This window comes from Mycteria americana, chromosome 3 (genome assembly GCF_035582795.1).
Source record: "Mycteria americana isolate JAX WOST 10 ecotype Jacksonville Zoo and Gardens chromosome 3, USCA_MyAme_1.0, whole genome shotgun sequence".
In the NCBI taxonomy this organism is placed as follows: Eukaryota; Metazoa; Chordata; class Aves; order Ciconiiformes; family Ciconiidae; genus Mycteria; species Mycteria americana.
In genome coordinates this window covers 100,411,297-100,432,678 of record NC_134367.1, presented here as the reverse complement: position 1 = coordinate 100,432,678, position 21,382 = coordinate 100,411,297, and the positions used below count along the sequence as shown (strand labels likewise).

The 21,382-nt window shown below is 38.0% G+C and overlaps 1 protein-coding gene across 6 annotated transcripts in view; it reads right to left on the bottom strand.

Annotated features, from left to right (window-relative positions):
- THADA (THADA armadillo repeat containing) overlaps positions 1-21,382 on the bottom strand; it is a 168,671-nt gene that overhangs the window by 35,537 nt on the left and 111,752 nt on the right. For 5 of the 6 annotated variants that reach the window (XM_075496299.1, XM_075496302.1, XM_075496301.1 and 2 more), the window contains exons 31-33: positions 14,173-14,258; positions 1,762-2,174; positions 1,284-1,405 (exon numbers count right to left, since the gene is read on the bottom strand). In XM_075496299.1, the coding sequence (XP_075352414.1) occupies positions 1,284-1,405; positions 1,762-2,174; positions 14,173-14,258 (621 nt within the window). Of the gene's footprint in view, positions 1-1,283; positions 1,406-1,761; positions 2,175-14,172; positions 14,259-21,382 lie in introns of those variants that run through there. The other variant, XR_012774823.1, reaches the window with a different exon arrangement.

Sequence of the window (21,382 nt, the reverse complement as noted above, 5' to 3'; positions counted from 1 at the left end):
TGGGTATTTTGCAAGCTGAGCACTCAGAATTTTTACATTACAGATCTTGACATTAGTTAAGTTTTTAGTTGATGTGCAAATGAAATATGCTCTTACTTTCACCTCTTGTGTTTATTTACTATCTGCATACTTCCCATAGAAAAACACATTTGAAAATGGAAGCCAAGCAAACAAACCAGACATTATTTTAAATGATAAACAAAAGCATTTCTTCAAGTTGGTGTTAAGCTCCGGGAATATCTCTTCTATAGCTGCTGGAAATGTTACTAGTGCAGAATATGCCAACTGCTGGCTCCCGAGCCTCCATACTGCCCAGCAGGGTCTAAGGACACAGCGCTTGGCACTGTGGCTCCTGAAGGGCTGGTCTCACCGCAGGGAATGGCAACACCTGAGCAGTAAGGTCTGCTATTTCAGCTATTTCCCTCTAACAGCACCAGTCAGTGTTATTTTACCACAAGTATCTTATTTCATTCCAGAAATAAACACTCCATGTCATCATTTCAACTTGAAAAATTTAGTGCAAATCAGCAGCAAATGTGCGCAGCTATAAAATGCTGTTCTACACTCTATACTGTAAATATTCTATATTGGTAACACTGGGGTGCAATGTTTATATGGCTTAAAAAAAGAGACTATTAGAAGCAGGATGGTCTTGTCCTTAGCCCCTGGACACTTTAACCTTGTTCGTCCATTCTGTTAGGAATGGATGGACACAGCTTCTAATTCAGTACGAACTACAAACTGGCTCCAAATTTTCAGTGCTTTCTGCTGACTTTACAGTCTGATTAAGGAGTGTGAACCCTAAGGATTAGTGTTAACCATTTCTGCCAATCCAACAAGGGAAATCAGATCTGTCAGTCTTTCTACAGACTGTCTGCAGATAAACCAGGGTAGGACGGATGGCAGATTCACAGCGAATGAGCGTGTGTTTGGATCATCAATTCTATGTGTTAAGGTGTTTCCCAGTTACCATTCAGGAAGAGCTATGCTCACTGGCTATCATCTGACAGCCGGAGTAACTACTACTTATTTCAGGAACTGTATTACTGGACACTGACAGGGTGCTTGCCAGTATGACTTATGGGCCTTTTTAATAATACAGATCCACGTCTAGCTTCTCTGAAAAATTCTCATCAAGAGCTCTCTTTATTCAAATAAGCCCCACTCACTTTTCTGAAACACAGATTTTTAAATCAACAGATAGTCCAAACCCAATAAATTAATGCTTCAACATTTAAAATTTTTAAAATGTAAGTATTTTAACGTGCATGACAAGACCATACCTGTTAGAGATATCTACAATGTTTAAACTCCAGGTTAAGAGCTCATTTGGATTCATTTTTATAGAGCATTCAGTCTTTGGAAGCACATTTCTGAGATCCATAGTATAAAGAATTTTCAGCACCTGCACACACAATTCATAAAAAAGAATTTACAAACAATCTCAACATGAATGTGTATATTTGAGATCAATAAAACACTGGCTTAAACTTCAATCCAAAAACACAAAGGTCCTCTCCTGACAGTGCTAAGAAAGGAAAGAGGAAGTTCTTGCTTTTATGCAAGAAGATCTGTCACAGAATTATAGCACAGCTCCTATCCAATGTAAAACAAACAAACAAAACCAAACACCAAACCAAAAACAAACACTCACATACTATTTAAAAAACATCATGCACTTTTGAAGTAATATATATTTTAAAATTAAGAATATAATTTACTGAAAACATATCAAACGTCAATAAAATAACACCCTTCTACCTTGCAAAAGCACTGGAGATTCTTTTCCTTCAGAGCCATTGTGAGAAGAGTGCCTTCCAAACCAAAGAGTAAACACAATACACCTCCTCCTCCTTCTGCAATCTGCTTGGAATGTATTTGTTTCAACCACAGCAATATTGCTTCCAATGCAAGCAGACGTACTTCATGAAACTCACAGTGAAGGAGCTGAACTATTGACAATGATGGCGTGGCTATTTTCGTTGCAACAGGTGAACTGCTGCTCTGGATGTCAGGACCTGCAGTCACTGACAGCACTGATATTACAAGTTTGGTGATGCTCTGAAGATACTGTATCAGTCCTGGTATCGCAGATGAGTAGGGAATACCGGACACCAATTCAGAATCTGAAATAACTCTGTTCATCTCTTCCCAAAATCCAAACAACTGCATTCCTGAAATGAGAATAAAACTCAGTAAAGTGACAAATAGATGATGTTAGCATCTGCTCCAGACCGCGAAGTGATTCTGAAGCTGAAAAACATCAGGTACACAAAAGGTACCACCAGGTAGATTCAGGCATGAAATGAAAACATAGTTCTCCTTCATTTTAAACGGAATTATAAAACAGCTTTCCCAGATATCACGTGTATTCATATTTAAATAGAAAGAAATAAGGACACAAACTTTTCTGAAAACTATAAATTGTTCAACACATGGGATGAAAGCTTCAAACTGTAAAAAAATGTTACAATACTTTGCAGATTGCCTGTCATCTTTAAAAATTATAGCTGTTTGATAAGTATGTCCTTAAATCAAGCTACTAATACAGTCTTGCAAATTGTACATGCTTTGCACTACCATTGTAGAAAGTGATTAACACAAATAAACTGTATTAAGTATACTTGGAAAAAAATGTAGATAGTTTGGAAACCTCAAAAAGCACCAAATACAAATATGCAACCATATTATAATTGATAGAATAGCTCTAAAATCAGAGATTAGACTGGAGAAAGTGCTGTCTGTCAGCCTACCCAGCTGCAACTGAAATCAGAAGAAACGATGACAGGGCCATTCTGATAGTACTGAAAATCCCATGCTTTGCACAGCTTTCATCAGAAAAGGTTACTATTAAGAAGATGCCCCTTCTACATATATAGATACAGGATAGATATCCTGTATATACATATATAGATACAGGATAGATATCCTGTGTGTATCAATCTAAAGAATTTACTGATTAAAAAATCCAGTATGCTTTTCCTATGGCTATTAACTTTGAACAGTTAACACAGCTAAGAAAAAAGGAGCTGCACTGACATCTCGTGTCAGCACAGGAACTGTGACATTTCAGTCATTTACACTGGGGCAACCTGCCCACATGCAACAGCACAGCCCGAGAACCTTCTGTAGTGCATGGCCACCTCCCAGCGTGAACTAAAAGGTCCCTGTTATCTGTGATGCCAGGGGGTTTCAGGCTCTAGCAAATTGGCAATGTTGACACAAAATGAAAGAAAAAAAAAAAAAAAAATCAGTAGTCCTCTCACACACGTAGACTGAAATCTTCACATGCAACCTTCTCCATCAGCAGCAATAAACATTTTTATAATATCAAACCCAAGATTTTTGCCCAGTTCAGATGTCTGTATAGCTTGTACTGCAAGGAAATTAATATGCTATATCCCACAGAATTCAAATACAAGCACGAAATAAGGGAAAATCATGAAGAAGTACAGAAAAGAACAACACTGCCACTGGTGTTGAGGGATGTTAGAAGTTTGGAGTTTTTAAAATATCAAAATGCATTAAAGGTAAATACAAAGATTAAAGCAAACTTAGTTAGATTTCTTCAGCATCTACAAGAAGACAAGTCATTGCCTTATAACTTTGCTATTTATAATTAAGCACTGAGTACTACCAAAAAGCCTGTCCAAATATTATCACTGAATTGCTCAATCTGACATGAAGCTGCCACACAAATATGGATTCATTTTATTGCCCATGAAGACACTTCCTTAATCCTTCTATTACACAAAGATGATCAGAGGGCTGGAGCACCTCTCCTTTGAAGACAGGCTGAGAGAGTTGGGGTTGTTCAGCCCGGAGAAGAGAAGGCTCCAGGGAGACCTTCTAGCAGCCTTCCAGTACCTGAAGGGGGCCTACAAGAAAGCTGGAGAGGGACTTTGTACAAGGGCATGTAGTGATAGGACAAGGGGTAATGGCCTTAAACTGAAAGAGGGCAGATTTAGATGAGACAGAAGGAAGACATTCTTCACTCTGAGGGTGGTGAGGCACTGGAACAGGTTGCCCAGAGAAGCTGCGGATGCCCCATCCCTGGAAGTGTTCAAGGCCAGGCTGGATGGGCCTTTGAGCAACCTGGTCTAGTGGAAGGTGTCCCTGCCCATGGCAGGGGGCTTGGAACTAGATGAGCTTTAAGGTCCCTTCCAACCCAAACCATTCTATGATTCTATATCCTGCTCTTTCATACTCAAATTCTTCCAAAGCCATCTTAATTTGACATTTACATAGAAACTTGACATGGTTGTAAACTGTCTAGCATATAAGGCAGAAGCATTTTCTGAGTAATTCCAGACAAGCTTCAAAGAAATTTGGTATTTGAAAAAGACTTTCAGACATTTTACCTAACCATTAGTTCTGTCATACATGTTTTCACTACAGTTTCTTTTCTGAACAGGCATGATGTAGTCAAAGAAATTGCAATATCACTGTCAACCTGTGTCACAGCATAATCCACACGTCACAGCAGATGACAGAGGTGGCTTCCATCTCATAACATACAAACTTGTGTATTTTATTCCCTGCATTTTCTAAAACCCCTCCAAACAGACTAGCATTACATACCGGCATCATAGCATAAACTAGCATTAATGCCTATGTCACATGACAAGTATCCAACTGCCAGAATTCCTTAATTTCTGAACCATCTAGTTGCCTTGGAGAGGGATTAGGCCTTCATCCCAGTTATTACCCAGCCTGACTCCACAGACACCAGTTTAACAACAGAAATAATCCCAGGCAGTTGAAAGAAACAGGTTCAAGTTCAAGCGTTCGAGAAGAGAAACAGCTTCAGTTTTGGAGCCCTGCACCCTCTCAGCTTCCTACATGCTTCCCTCCTCAGCTGCATTTCAGCAATACAGAAGTCCACTAGCTCAGTTGTTCAAACCAAGTATGTATTTCTAAGTATGTTGCAAGAGGAGTGCTTTTATTTCCTATCAACGCTGCTTTGCATTGAGGTATAGCTATCATACGTGCAAGCAGTAACATGAAAACCAACAGGATGGAAGGGTCAATGCTCTAGGGCAAGCAAGGGAGAGCAGTATTAGGTGGACAAAAAGAGATAGAGATAAACATCAGGGGAAGAGGAGGAGGGTGTCTTTCATTTTGTTGGTGTCAACTCTGCCAACTTTGCTAGAGCCTGCAACCTAACATCAGAGAGAGGGGTGACCCTTCCATTGACTCCAGGAGCTGGCCACGCACAGAGCTTCAGATCCGGTTCAGTAAATCTTCATTTGAATTTTGCAAGGCCAGCATAACTTCACTCTGTGCCTTCATCTTTGAAAAGGAAAATTATTTTCATATAAAAAACACAGCGGAGCTACTCACTCCTAGAACTACTAGTTTGCAGAGACTGCGATGTAAGTTTTCTGCCACTGATGCTCTTTTTCTGTATATATTGAAAACTTGTGATTTGGAAGCCTCTGGATTACTTCTGTTTTTCCCATGTAATTGTGAAAGACTGGACACCATGGCTCATCTATTTTACAGAAAGCCTCTTTAAAACTGGATGTCTCAACAGCAAGGCTGTCAGCGAAATAAGACCGTCTGCATATTTGCTTAGCCTCAACACACCACAGAGCAAATCCTTCTGCATTCATCTTGTGCTCTCCAACATGTTCTCCAACACTCTTTTTTCACACACATATGTACAGAAGGAAAAAAAGCCCCTGTCTTATTACAATGCAGTGGAAATATTCCTGCTTCCAACTTCATCACTAAGAAATCTTTCCTGGCTTTCATGTAAATATTTTCTCTTCTGCTTAACTTTAAGTAAACTCTTTTCTTTGGCTTACACCAAAATATCTGACTAAACCAAAAAACCACACTGGTTCCCAAAGTAAATGTCTGCCTCTGTTGTTAAGATACACTAAAGACATACTTTTATTTACAAACAAAAATCATTGTACAGTTTGAATGACCAGCTGCTGTGAGAAGAACAAATTTTGGCTGACCAAACAAGGATCCTGGCAAACAGCAGGCTTGTCCAGGATGCCGACAGATGGAAAAGAGCTCCCAAGAATTAAGTGGATTATTTTTTTTTTCCCCCCTTAAGGATTGCTTCATTTGTGGGACAGGAAGAACTTCGGCTCTCTTCTAGGAAGGGACACATCTTACACAACAACTTGGTTCTCCTCAACACAGTGCACAAACATCCCACAGTCTTCCTCAATCCCTTTATGTCCACTACATTGAGATATAGATACGTCTATGTCACATCATCTAGGTTTGAGGGGTTGTTTTTTTAATCCTATTTGTGATCAACTGATGTTCACAGTCAGTTATATGAAGTTAAATGATCTTTCATCATCTGAAAATAAAGAGGAAAGGAGAAGGAGCAGAATGGAATTAGCAGATCTGATGAATCTCTAGCTACAAACCTCCTCAAAGTTTAGCCAGCTCCAAAACCTGTGCCCTGCCTGACTTTCTTCTGCTCTTCCCTGCAGTGGCATGCAGGCACTATTCTACAGTCTGTTCCCAGAATAAGTAGATACATACAGTAAGTACAGAAAAACTTCCCTGCTCAGGGATTAACAAGCTGTCAGCTGATGGAGAGTTCAGCTGATCTTTCATCTCAGAGATTCTACAATATGTTCAAAAGTGACAAAAGTCATCTGAATTCCTTCCATACCTAAACTTGTTTCATCGCCTTGCCAGCTGATGTACAGGACTGATTATATATTTCTGTTGGATTTAAGTAATTTTACAGTGGCTGTCTAGGCTACTGCCAATTGGACAACTCTCCATATCATCAAGTGTATATTGTGTGAAAGGCTTTTCCTCTATATCTGTAATTATGATACATTTAGGTATTTGCACACTTCTAGATAAATATTGAGATCAAATCCTGTATGCAGCCCCTCGAGCATCCAAGCCATCTTCCATCTTCCTACTGGAGGCTCCAGAAAAGAACAAAGAAGGGAAAAAGGGGAGAAATCATTCCTGGCATCAGAAAACTTACTGACACTCTGCAAAGTCAGACAAAAATTACAAGAGCAGCAACGAAATGCTGCTGTGTCTGCAGTACAATGTTACAGGAAGGGGGTCCGAGCACCAAAAATCTGGATATTCATCATCACCTGCATGATGATGCATCATCACCTGCATTCACCACAACCTGCAAGAAGTTGCAACTATTTATGGACTGAGAAGAAGTTAAAATCCTTTGCACTCACAAACTACCATGTATCCAAGGATATCTGAAGAGATCATATGAACAGAGAGAAGGCTGAAAGGTAATCGGTGCCAAGAAGAGATTTTCCTAGACAAATATTAAGGAAAAGTATTTTCTTTCATATTTTCCTTTTTTATTAAAAATGGATTAGGCGAAGTCACTGGTAAATGGGAAAAAAAAAGAGAACAGAAAAGCTTATTTTATTACAATGCGGAACTAAGATAACTGTTGATGATTAGGAACAGGGCATATTTTAAGCAGCATGTTTTCTTTTAAAGACCTCTCCAACATCTTTGACATCAGAGACTAAGCATCAGTACTCACAATACAATTCAAAACTACAAACATGAGTGATTAACAGAATCCACAGATAATACATTGTTGAGGACAGAAGCATCCCATTGCATTTTGTACAGTAAGGAAAAGTTTTCAAACGAAAAAAAAAGGGGGAAAGAAAAAAGCATTTGATCTGGACACTAAGGCTGCTATTTTTCTTACAGTTTCTCTCTGGCACAGCACTGTGTTTTCCCCTTTTTCTCCATTCATAGAAAACCATAAAACCCCATGGAGACAGTGCAAGTCAGTCAGTGGTACAGGCTGGAACCTAAAGAGAACCTGAAACAAGATTTCAGAAGGATGAGCACTCTTTGTCCTCACATGGGGACAGAATTTTAACCGCTAACATTAACAAACACAATCAACTCCATTCTCCCCTAGTGCACTTATTTCCTGTAACACCTTTCCATATTCCCTGTTCAACACAGCATTCCAGCGATATCATGTTCTACCCTCCACAACCCTCCTCCTTTCACTGTGCCCCCGCAATCTTTCTGAAAACACTTCTCATTTCCTCCTCCCACATCTGTGCCACAAGTTCTGCCTCCGACATTTCCTTGACCACCCACTGGTGTTGCACACCTCCACCTCCTTTCTCCCAGCATTTACTCCTTTCAGCCTCGGTCCATTTGCTTTGTCTTTCTGTCTCGCACTCACTTTTGCGCTATCTTTTGGCCACCTTAACTTAGTACGTCCACTTGATCTGCCTCTGGCATTTTACTGTCCGTGCAACTCCCAGTCACTCCCTGTCTCTTGGACCTCCAACAATCCCATCCTCAACTTCATTCTCCTGTCTTCATTGAATTAGAATATTGGGTACCCAACTACACTGCCTTTTGACTTGTCTAATTTAATGTGAGTAGGCATAGGCCATTTAGATGATTCTATAAATATGTTTTAAGTCTTGACCTTCCTTGAGTCAAAATAACAACACTGACCAAGTGCCAAAGTCAATATACCGCCACACAAAGTTTATATACTTTCTGACATAACAAACAAAAATTGCTTTCAATTTGTTCAGATGGAACTTCTTAAGTTTAAGCTAATTAGACCAAATAACCAAAACATGCATTAACAAGATGCCAGTGGTTTTGTTCAAATAACTGCTTGGCCGCACTTCTTAGGGATTTAGGTAAAGAAAGTTAAAGTATGGATAAAATAACCAACCTAGTTATTCCTGTCAAATTTCTACCATTTAAACATTATCAGTTTTTAAGTTAGCCTGCAGAAAAACTTATTTTAGTTACAATTTAGCTTCTTTTCAAAATAAGAAAGAGTAAGAAGTACAATATAGAAAAAAAGTGGGCACAGTCTTCAAATGCTATTTAAAAGTCCTACAAATCATATAATTTAAGCAAAACACTTTAAGACATTCCTACTTAAACAATTTGGGCTTTCATTGCAAAGCATCTAGAAGTTTGATAATGCATACTATTTCTGCCAATACATTTTGTAACTTCTAATTAAAAAGGACAAATGTAACTAAGAGAATGATATTGCAATATACGTCATTTAAAACACAGTATTTCCTCATATTTGAGAACGTAAAAAAAGACAAAACCAGCAGACAGTTGTATATAACTGCCTATGTTTCTGATCTCAAACACACATGTGCGACGCACAGTATTTTTTGCAATTGTTTCTGTTGTTCATGAGCAGAATTTAAGAATCTTAACTAAGCTACATCTACAAAAGGTTTAACTGTTTGGGAGACAGTAAGAAAATGGAAGCCTGTTTTTGCAAAACTCAAGGAAATAATATATTAGTGAGAGCAGAATACTGGCTGCTCCATTTTGATATCAAAACAATCTATTTATGAACAGGATTAATTATGTAAATACTGAGTAACTGTTCCCACTGATGACAACAACAGTGGAGTTCTGTTAATCTCAAAAACTTTTATAAATTCTTACACCTCAAATGCAGAAAGGAAAAATGCATAGTTAGACTTCAAGTGGCAGCTTCTCCTAAATCAGAGAGTCATCCTATTTGACATCCTATTTAAATGTTTTCTCTTTCCTCATCAAACTTGAATTTTGAAGACACTATACTCGATAATAGGCCAAACCAGACAGGAGATTGACAGCATATATACAGTATAAAAGAACAACTAGGAAGGATTATCTTTAGCAAATTTTTCTTACATCTTTTCCCTGACTTCTGTTCTACATCCTATTTCACTTATGTTGATGGGCTTTATGGACTCAACACAACACTTTATTGACAAGTGCCGTTTTTTTTTTTAACACAGCCCTGGGTAAAACATGCTTTTATTAGTCAAGTATATTTTAGCGAGTTGCATCCATTTTTCCCCTCATGAATTGACAAAATACTATCAGAAAACTGTTCTGACATGTGAGCAAGAAAGAAAATGTGACCACTTTGTCTTGTGGCATCCTTCATCTGTTACAGAGAGACAGAGCATCCCAGATCTGAGCTTTCACTGCAATACACCGCGCTGGCTCTTATGTTACCAGGACTGCAGGATCACAGTAATACTCTCATCTTATTGTTTAGCTTCAGACACCAATTTCAAGGAGATCTGAAAGCAGGAATGTCTATGACAGGTCCTGTCAAAAGTCCACATATTCAACAGAGGAATCTTATCCACTGAACCACTATATCACAGCACAGCCTGCCTGTAGTCTGGTATCCTGTCTCTTGCAAAGCCCATCTCTGAGTGCAGAGAAAAGCGCGTAACCTCAGACACACACATGCATCTGCAGCACTACAGCTTGATAGACCTCTTCCTTCTAACTCCTGCTGATCAAGACTTGTGAATTTGCAAATAATTATAAACACAGTTAAGGCTGGACACATTCTCACCTGAACTAGGAAGCATTTTTCCCCTCCAAAGATGCCTACAAGTGTTACTTGCTTCCTCCAGTAATGCTTGAAGTGTGAAGTTCGGGAACTTCCCGCTATTCCTACACCACCCATTCTGGTGCTGGTTTACTTCTGAAGGAGTAACTTAACTGCTTTTTAGCAGGGTACAAGTTCCAGAAATTCCTCTGGAAGAGGACTGCTTTGTTCTACCCATTAGACTGAAAAGGCCCTGGACATCTGTGACTCCAAGTCTATGAAAACAGCTACTGTGGAGACAATATATCAAAGAGGTCTGCAAGAACAAATTCACTGGATATTATTAATACTTATTAATACTGACAATAGACATTAGCTCATCAAATAATCCTAGGCCTGGTAAGAACTTTTCTTTGCTCTCAATAAAGGCAAAAATAGTATTTTTATTTATATATTTTAACTTTTTTTCTAAAAAAAGGCTTGCTTCAGGTTTTTTTCTGAGTTCTGACCACGATTGATAACTGAAAAAAACGATGTTGTAAGTTTACATAGTCTTGGCATTATGGATTGTCTCTGCACATAAGACGACCCTTAGGCAAATCAGGAGCTGGAAAAAATGCTCTAGATTTTGCCTATCAACTCAAGGAAAGAAAACTGTGTTTTCCCAGTGACATGAATCAGGCAACACTTCCATCCAAACCAGCAAACCAGAATAACGACGGGGTTTTTTTTGTTTGTTTTAAGATAAATAAACATCATTTGGCCAGCAATAAATTTTTCGCTGGACAAGATGCTTTTGGTATCCATTACTCCCTGCCTTCCTTATCCGACATTTTAAATTGTTTTGAATTTGTGAAGTAAATTCCCTAAGGGCTGTCCTGCACTTTAAGAGACAGATTTTATTAATTGAAGACAACAAATCACTTACAGAAAATAATCGTAATGTAGGAAAGCCCTAGACAGGGTTGTATTCTGAAAATCTCTTTGTAATTGTAGCCCCTTTAGACAGGCGTAATCAATTAGAAGTGGTCTGATTTTAACCAGTTGCAGGCTCATTACATTGCATTCCCGTTTCTGTTGATGAAAATCAGTTTCAGCCCATGGCCTGGAACTCATATACAGCACTTCCTGGGGCCTCTTAGATAAACACATCAAGAAACAGTTTTATTTGGATTTGTCCTTCACTCTTTATTCATTGAAACAACTTTACAAATCAAGATTAAAACAGAGAAAAATTGGCTCATAACCAGCGATACACATATATGAGTAAGATATTTAATCTCAGAAAAGTATAAAGCTTCAGTTAATAATTATTCCTTACAGAACATTTAAATGTGAGACTCAAAACATTCATTTTTAACTGCTGAGTTTAGTCTTTCTCTTACTGTGTCATGGGACACTCAGGTTGTAGTTAATATAAACATATTATTCCTTCATTTCAGAAGGGCTTCTGCCTGCGATATATAAAATTGTCCCTAATGTATCTTCAAGTTTTCAAAACCGTATTTCCAGTCTCAGTTTCTACTCTCTGTAGATATTGCCTGCAATGTATCATTTTAAACCTATATAGGAATGAAACTTTTAAGCAAGACGATACTAATGAACTATCCTGGAGCAGAGGGAGTCTGCAAAACTAATTGCTTTCCTTCTACAGAAACTGTACCTTACAGCACCCAGGTTTGGAACAGTCCACATGAGCTCTGAAAAATAAATGAATCCACTACAGTCAGTAATCCTGCCACAGCATGGTGCAGTCCCTCAGGCTCAAAGGGCTATTCACAAGTCAGGGGCATTAAAAAAAAAAAAAGAGGGGAGTTTCCTTGTGAGGAGAGGTCAATAAAAGCTTTTTCAAGTGTGCAGCAATTGTTTAAAAAGCAAAACAGACAAAAAACCCGAAGATAACCGAAATAGGAAAGAGACTGATAAAGGAAATGTAATGTCCACTAACTAAGCAAATGAGGAGCACTCACCTGCAATACTGGCTGTTCCTTCAAAAAAGAAAATAGAAAAATAGAGTTGGAGGGTGAGTGACGAGAATAATCACAAGCAGAGGGAAAAAAACTTTGTATGAAGAGAATACAGAAAGACTGGGATGAGTCATACTACAAAGGAGTTGAACAGAGGTAGAGGATCATGATCAAAAAAAGTGTAAAAATTAATATTCCAAAGAGGATCTGGCTTTAAAAAAAGGAGTACTCAAATTAAAAAGAACAGCGATAAGCCCAAATATGGTTGAAGGGAGCTTTGGGGGTTGTTTTTGTTTATTTTGTAGATGTGATACACAGCTAGACTTTTTAAAGTATTGCAAAGGATAATCACAAAGGCCAATAGCATATCAGGATTTAAGAAACTTTATTTTGTATAAATAACAAAAATAAGTAAATATATATTGTAACATAGGAATTATTGGTGGTAGGTATAGCTTACCCAAAACAAACCTTAAAGAGCCAGGAAAAAACTTAACCCTAGAGCCATGTGATATTGAGACTGCTTTATACAGGGTGGTGCATTCCTCCCTATAAAGCATGTAGCCCTTACCTAGTCACAAACAGTGGTCAGTACCCAACAGAACAAGACCTACGGTGCAACATCACCTGGAAGTTTCCTTTACTGAACAGTACATCTTGACATCTGGGACCCATGAGAGAGGAATGACTCTTGGAGGACATGAAATATCAGACCCATCTCCTAGAGGCCCCAATAACCCTAACCGTCTTCCCCTGGTATAGTGGAACCCACCTGTCACATATTTTCTATGTCTATGCTTCTGTTATAAGGGCTGGATTCTACATCAACCTGTCTGAAGAAGTTCATTTCAGACATGTTCATCACCAGCTCATTTTCCTGAGAACTATCACTATTTGAACATTCACAAGAAATCACACGAATAGCAGTTATGGAATTAAAATGGAACTACTTCTACCAAAGGTCTAAGCAAAAAAGCAAAAGGAATTGGTTTTAAAATTAAGAACAGCCCCCAAAACAAGACTATCTGAAATAAAGAACGGTTCCAATGACTTAAATGCAGTGTTAAAATTAGTCATTAGGAATTTTAATGAAGTGAAAGAGCTATTCTTCACTTGCCTTCCTGGACTGACAATGTAATTTATTGCTCACTTGTTCATAAAAAATGAACAAACAGGCCCACAAGGAAGCTAGTTACAGCTGACCGAAAGTTGCCTATACACAGTCACACTTGAAAGGGTATCCCTTCCTCCATACCTTTGTTTTCCTTATTGTTTACAGTATGTTTTGTATTGTTGCAAATAACACTCTGCATCATTAAAACCACTGATAGTTCTGACTGGCCCTTCAAAAAACTTCACAGTGATAAATAAAGAATCAATATAAAAAAAGAAATGTAAAGAAGCTCTCAGAGTTGTTTCTTATAAAACTTCTAACATGAGAAAACACTGTTTTTCTGAAACACTTTCAGGTGTCTCATGAGGGAACAGCTCTGTGGCTTTCAGGAAAGGTTAAAGTAGCAATATTCCGGGGTCTGGATTTTGTTTGTATGTACAACCTTAGATCAGAGAAATATTTTGGAACACTGAAGGGGATCTCTTTTGTTGTTACACAGTTCTAGGATTAGGAATACTGCAAGATCATCGCTTCAAGCTTTGACATGGAGCCATATACCTCATTCTTCTCATCAACAATCCCCAGGACTAGTTCTACAGAAGGCAGAATAAAGGGCCCTTTTATACAAAGCAGCTAAAGGACTCCAGCATTCAGTAGATACCATGAGTACAAGTAATATATTATTGTTTCTCCAGATTCAACAGAGGTAAGAAATTTCCCCACAGATATTCCATCCAATTTATAGAGCAGTACATCTGACTTACCTTGCTTTTGAAACTTCCCCAGGTGAGTACTCAGCATCACAAGGACATCAAGATAGGCAGCTCTGGTCACCAAACAAGGATTTGGCCTAGAAAAATCAAATTACTAAAGATTAAATCCTTGTAACATCCATGCTCAGAAACCACAGTAAAACACACCAGCTTGGTGTGTCTATTTTTACTTAATTAAGATCAACTACTGATCAAATTAGACTGCATATGCAAAATAATTAGGCCAAGTTATCTAAGCTTCGCTTCCTGGTCCATTCTGAATGACAGTCTCCCTAGCAGAATGGCAACACCCTTCCTCCATCCATTCCACCAAATGGCAGTTTATACATTTCATTATTATTGGATGAATCAGCTTGCCCTGGCAACTAGTATGTCTTTGTTTTGTTTATAGATAATGTGTGTAATTAAATGCATTAACAAAAATGAGTCTTCAGGTCTTATTGTTACAGTTCATAAAAGAGAAAATTCCCCATGAAAGCTACCCACTACATCTTTTTAATGGCCATAGCTCTCTCACTGTTCTGATGAAGACCATAGAGGCATGCATGTTTTTAAAATTAGATTTGTTTTTTCCCAGACAAGAATATTGGGGATTTTGTGTGTACAATGCAAATTGGTAATAAGCTACTTTCTGCTCTACCTCTTCAAGTCACAAGTGACAGACATTTTCTCTCCAATTAGAAAAGTAAAATGATGTTAACATCTTCATTTTTCTCTATATTGTTATCACTGTATGTTTCAGCCAGGAAAAACTTTTCTTAAAATATAACTTAATAAGTGAACAAACAGGAAATTCAGTTCAAACACAGAAATCATTCTGATGAGTCCAATGGGACTTGCACTAAAACAAAAACTTTTAGAATCAAGCAGCACAAGCTTAAAGTATGACTAATTCTGTTCAGTATTTCATTTTTATTTTATCTGGCACTTTCTTTGTATGCTTATCTTGACGTCTGAAACTCTTTCAAAAAATTGTTAATTAAAAATGTTCCAACACATTCTCGACTCTGTAACATCTTTAAAATTCAAGCAAAAACTTTTTTAAATAAGATATGTGATCATGACATAAATATGAAAGGTCTGAGGTTCTTGCATAGAAGTTTGGCAGCTGTATTTGCCTATGGAGAGTTAGTCTACGATCCTGTTAAAAAAGACAGCTTTTACCAGAAACACTGCTCTCACCTTCAGTAATAAACTCTGTAATAAGCCTGAATTACTTATGCTTACTTTTATGGTCTACAATATTAGGCATCCGTATAACACATAGCAGACTGCATGCTATCAGGACTTTTCTTTGGAAAAGATTTTTTTTCTTTTGCATAAACAGAGACTTTTTAGACACTTTCTTACTAGTGAAGTAGTAATGAACCTCCCAAAACTTCTCCATGCTTGCTTCTTACCACTTGCCTTAAAGCATGAGAGCTAAAAGCCTGCCTGCAGAGAAGATGCACATCAATAAGAACTGATACCATAAGAAGCCAAAGCAATTTTAATATGGCCTATTTTGAAAAGCTGTATTAGGAAGACTTAATTTCTGTCCACCCTGACTAAGCAAGCCTCTCTTCTTAATCTTGGGCATCCACTTGTAGCCCAAGTTGTTCTTCACAAATCTGTGAAAACACTACAGGGTGTGAATACTCACAGGGTTAGGAGCTCAACCCACAAGAAAAGAGAGTGACAGATCAGTCAAAGGCTTAGAAGAAAGAGAAACCATGAGGTCTCTCACAAGTACTCATAAAATGGATTAAAGCAGCCATGACAGATTTCAATTACGATGAGGAACACAATGGGCCTACTGCACTTCAGCTGCCTTGAAAAATGGAAGACTCACTTATTAATCAGTCATTTAACTGGAAAGAAAATTTCCAACGTACAAACTGTGCCTTGGGAAAAACATAGCTGACGCAACCTTTACTGAAGAAGTGACAACAGAAATACTGACATGTTTTTTTATTCTGGTCCAACTTTTAAGCATTTACCACTTCATTTTGAGTATGCACATATGCATGTTTTGATTTTGAAATGAGGCTTTTCTAGCATAAAACATGCCAAACGTTTGTTCTTGGCTGGCTCCATTGCTCTGGTGATGCTAGTGAATTCTCAGCCGTATGTGCCAGACGGACACAACAGGAAATTCAGTTTTCCAGAACCAAGAAATGTCAGTGTTGTTCAGACTGTAGCAGAAAGCTCAGTCTTGAAGACAATCAAACTGTGATTTGCTAACAGACCTGACAGCCAAAAATCACATGCTGAACATTTCAAATGATGCACTGAGCAGTATTTAAGATGACCTGTTCGTGCAAAACTTCAACAATGAGAGTGGGAAGAGTACAAGATGTTTCTTTTTTAACACAGATACCCAAATAAAGTGGTGTTCTCATAAACAAGCTTTGAGGAAATCGGTCTCCAAACAACAAAGTCACAGCAGTAGCAAGGGTGGGAGCTCCAGGCATCTGGAACAGCATTCCTTTTTTTTGTCCAAAACCCAAAAATTAGTTCATTTCCCTTCCAACCTGGATATTAATGGAAAGAAATACATCATATGCTCACTCCAGATGATAAACTGTATGTGACTCTGAACAGGCTATAGCTAGAGATGGTTAAGACTCTCATATCTAAGTGTGTGTCCACACAAAAATATAAAATGTATATCAAAACAATATTCATACTACTACACATACATACTAATAGCAGGCTAGTGATGTCGGCGCAGAGATCCATACTTCATTAAAGTAATGCTTTGTCTACATTAGCAAGTAGGTTGGTGTAACAACAGCAGATCGGTGAAGTCAAACAGCAGGTACCAAAGACCCAATGCCCACCCTACATACCATGCCCAGATGCATTAAAACATAATTTTCAGAAGTTCATCTTGTTGCTTTTTGTTTCTCTTTGGATACAGAGTTGATAGGCAGCCTGCTCCAGGAATCTCACTGCACTTAGAAGCTTATCTCACAGTTTCTAGCACTCCTTCATGATGCTATACTTGGAGGTTGGCTGTCCAGGTGGAAATAAAAATCAGCTCACAGATGACCACCAACTTAAATTTCACCAACAGTCAATATTGCAGGATATTTCAACACATCTGACTGAAGAGAGGTCAAAGGCTGTCTGCCCTGAGTAACAGGTAAAAGGCAAGCATAGTCACAGACTTGACCTGCCAGACAGAGGGGAAGAAGACACCTGCAACCTTTAGAAGCACAGGCAGCGATGGAAAGGATTACTGCTTAGAAAGAACAAGGCCCAGAAGAAATGTGTTTCTAATTTAATCAAGGAGAATGAAACAACAACAGGAGGAGCTGCTACGTCCCTACTAGATCATCACAAAACTCCATGGAAGATACAAGGTGACTGAAAGAACACAAGTCAAAAAAGTTAATGGGACTGAAGTTTTTAAAGGGTCTACAGATTTTTTTTTTTTTTAACTGCCCAAAGCTCCAGCCTAAGAGTATCTTCAGAATGGGAAAAAAAGCGTTTTTTTTAATTATTATTTTAGGTAGGTGCGGCTGAACAGTGGACAAATCTGAAAACACAGGTGCCAGTTTCCATACTATTAATTTTGACCCATTATAGCATATTTCTGGATTAGACCCTGAAAATAAACTCTTCCAAACCTAGCCAATTTCTTATCACTAATGGTGAACAAGTAATTGGGGATAAGGCAGTTAGACTTCTTTGTAACTTCATTTTCAATTCCGGTATGTGAATATAAAATTAGAAAAGAGTTGAAGTCACTGGCAGGAGGAAAGCTTTTGTTAGCCGTTAGAGTCCAGGGATTTTTTTAAGAGAAAAAGGTTAATGGAACTAAATAGTCCTTTTAAATTCACAGGCTCCTGTTCAAACACCTTTGAAGAGGCCCTGGTTAAGCACTTATAGAATATTATATGACTGCAGTAACAATAAGCAATTTGTTTTCAACAAGGAACTTCCTGGTAGGTGAATCGTACCCTTCAGGAGATATTCCCTCTTTGTAGATGTAAATCAGACTAGGCAGGTTCAGAAGCTCCATGTGCAATACTGCGTTTTGCTCCAGCTGGCTTTGGCTACCTACCGTAGCGCTGGGACCACTTTGATTTCTGTTCTGCCTTTACCGCCTTTAAGTACCGCTGATTGCAGCTTAGGTCTACATAACATGAAATCAGTCCTAGACTCTCCCAGTTTGGAGCTCAGCAAATATTATTTTTTAAAAGTTTGATTCACCTTTTATAGTTAAGTCATGCTGAATTTAAGGTAGTCATTGGTTTGCTTATTTTGGATGGCAGATCTGGTGCAAACCAAACTGGCATTTATTGAAGAAATCAGCAATACGTGGTCACAGACCTCCTGTGTACCCTGCTCACACACACGGTTTCAACTCTATCAGGAACACATGGCTTAACTTCTAAAATTCAGTTTCTCTTGTATTACTGTTTATTTTAAAGAAGATCAACATTAATGAATTACGGAGCAAATTACCTCCTCTTCCAAGGGAAACAACAAGGAGCAAAGAACATGGAAAGCTCAAATATTTGGCCTCAATTCTGTCAGAACACTGGGAAAAAGATTTAAACAAACTAAATATACAACCTTTTGCTCCTCTAACCACTAAGGTCTGCAGAGGCCCTTAAACATCATTTCTACTAATTACAGGACGCCATTTACAACCACTCAGATTTCTATATATAAATGAGGATGCCAACACACCTTTCTGTAGAGCAAGTACCAAAGAATTTTGATGCACAACTTTTGCAGATTCTCATTCTCTTCTCAAACCCCCAATTTTCAATGACACTGTCAGATGACTTAAAAAGATGACAGCTGTTTTCTCCTCAATCATTCCTCTTTTTCCAAAAGTGCATCACCTCACTTAGAGACGAACAACAACAGTAACATTAATATATTGCATTTGTTACATAAATCAGACAGATGCAAGTCACTGATGATGAAATCAAAGCTATTTGTGTTAATGCTTATAAAATCAAGTTTCGGTTATTCTAGTCAATAGAAATTCCATGTTTTCCAAAAAGGTAGCTTATTTTCCTCAGATTTTTCCTCATTAGGAAACAGACATTGCAAAACTATTAGCAGAATAAGCACTATAAATATACAGCAACTTACGATATTTACTAAACATTGAATGACATAAAAATCAAAGCATATTTGCTCAAACTCTCAATGAGAACTTAACAAATTTCAAATGCAACCTGCCAACCAATGTCTATTAAATAAAAACCCGTAACATCTCTCTCGTGAATTAGTTTGGCTAGGGGTATCTCGGTGTAGTTAGCTATCTTAGGGATATCTAAGACAAAACTTTTGTATAAGGTCTCAGGAAAGCTCTGTGTTTTGCAGTCTCCAAGCTCTTAGAAGAGTCTGAAAGATTTCAAATCTTTCAGCCAGTGCTGCTTTATGAATACAAGTTAATCTCATTTGTCAAAGTGCAATATAACTTTATTAAATAACTAACAAAATAGAATTTCCTCCTAATAATATGTAACAAGTATATCACAGTTTTGGTCACAGTAAACCAATACATAATTACACAGTGTGTCAGCCAACATTTTTTCAGAGTAAAGTACAGTGTTTAAATTACTGTTAGCTACTTCTAATCTATGCACTCAAATTGGTTACTCTCAGCCCCAGTCTTTAAAAATTGATGACAAGATTTGGCTCATGAACCAAGCTAACATAGAACTTCAGTCAAAATTATACAACTTACAAAGCCGCCTGCAAATCCCTGTATTTTGTCCAAAAAAGTTCACAACACACTCAAGCGTCAGGGTAAAGAAACCAGTGCTGGCAAGATTACAAGGGCAACTCTTCCAAAGGCCAATTCATAGCTGCCTTGAGAACAAGAAGAGAATCGTCTTTATGACTTGTGTGACTGTTTCCAGTTCAATTTCCAAAGTGATCTATTAATTAAATGAACTGCCTACTCCTTCTCTGGTCTTTAATGAAAAAGTCACTCTTACTTAATGCTGTATGTTTCTGGAGCCTTTGGAAAGGCTGAAAAAGCCTAAAATTCGTGGAAGGAAGACCTTTTGGCAGGATTAAAATTATCAATAGTATTTTAGGAAGAACCCCATATTAAAAGAAAAAAGAAAACCTGTAATAGTTAGACACCACCCTATTCTTCTGTTTAAATGTTACTGTCAAAAAAACCCAAACAAACGAAACCATCAGCAACACCTATTAAATTTTATATTTTAGCTGGCAGAAAATAAATCGGCCTGCTGGTGTTGAATTTAAACCCCGAATTCTCCTACTTTCTAGCCACCAATATTATGTACAGTTTTTGCTTCCAACAGATAAATCAAATTGGTTTTCTAAATGTTATATTCTAGCTAATACACAAGATGCTATTTCAAAAGCCTTTGCACAAATTCTTGTTTTTCTGAACTTTAAAAACGTTTCTGATGTGTCAACATTTTACACACAATTGAGGCTGGAATTTCACCTTTAGCTCTGGCATAAATGCAGGGAAGAATGTGGATTAAGTCCAACATGTCCTAACGCCAGCTGGTACTGGGGATGGGGTCTACGCAACTTCCTATTCTGAGTTTCCCAGTCTGCCTTTGTCTTCCATAATCTCAGCTCTTCAGGCTGGCACACCAGCAACTAAATTTTAGGTTTACAGTGTATCTTTCCCTGCCTATCAAATTCCAGCTTACTCCTTCCTGAAGAATGGCAAATTTCTGCAAAGTATTCTTTCTTCTGGTGGCCAGATTCTTCTGATATGTGACCTGCAATTTTATCAGCTAAAATATCTTCTAAACGCACCAGGAAGTGCATCTTCTGTGATGTTTGAGTCTTGATAGAGTCAACTCTACATAATCCTTAGGAGGGATTTATCTGTGGAGGGTTGCTGATGAACCAGGCCAAGCTGGCCTGGTACTGACCACGTTTTACCGGCAGAGAGATCTGGAAAATCATCATTTGTCACTCATGGAGGCAACAAAGCTTATGGAAATCACACCTACACATACAATGAGCAGCTGATTAAAAGATTAAATCTCCCATTGTTTTGGTTATTAGCTTTCAAATTCTGCAGTATTCTAAAGACAGGGTTTTGGGGATATATTTGTTTAGAAGGCAGCCTTCATATTTTAATCTATTTTCTCTCAGAGCCCACATCTGTAGCACTGAATCAACATGCACGGCCTTCCTCTTGTCTTCTTGAGGAGACATTAATAATGGATTTAATTATTAAACTTTGTCCATA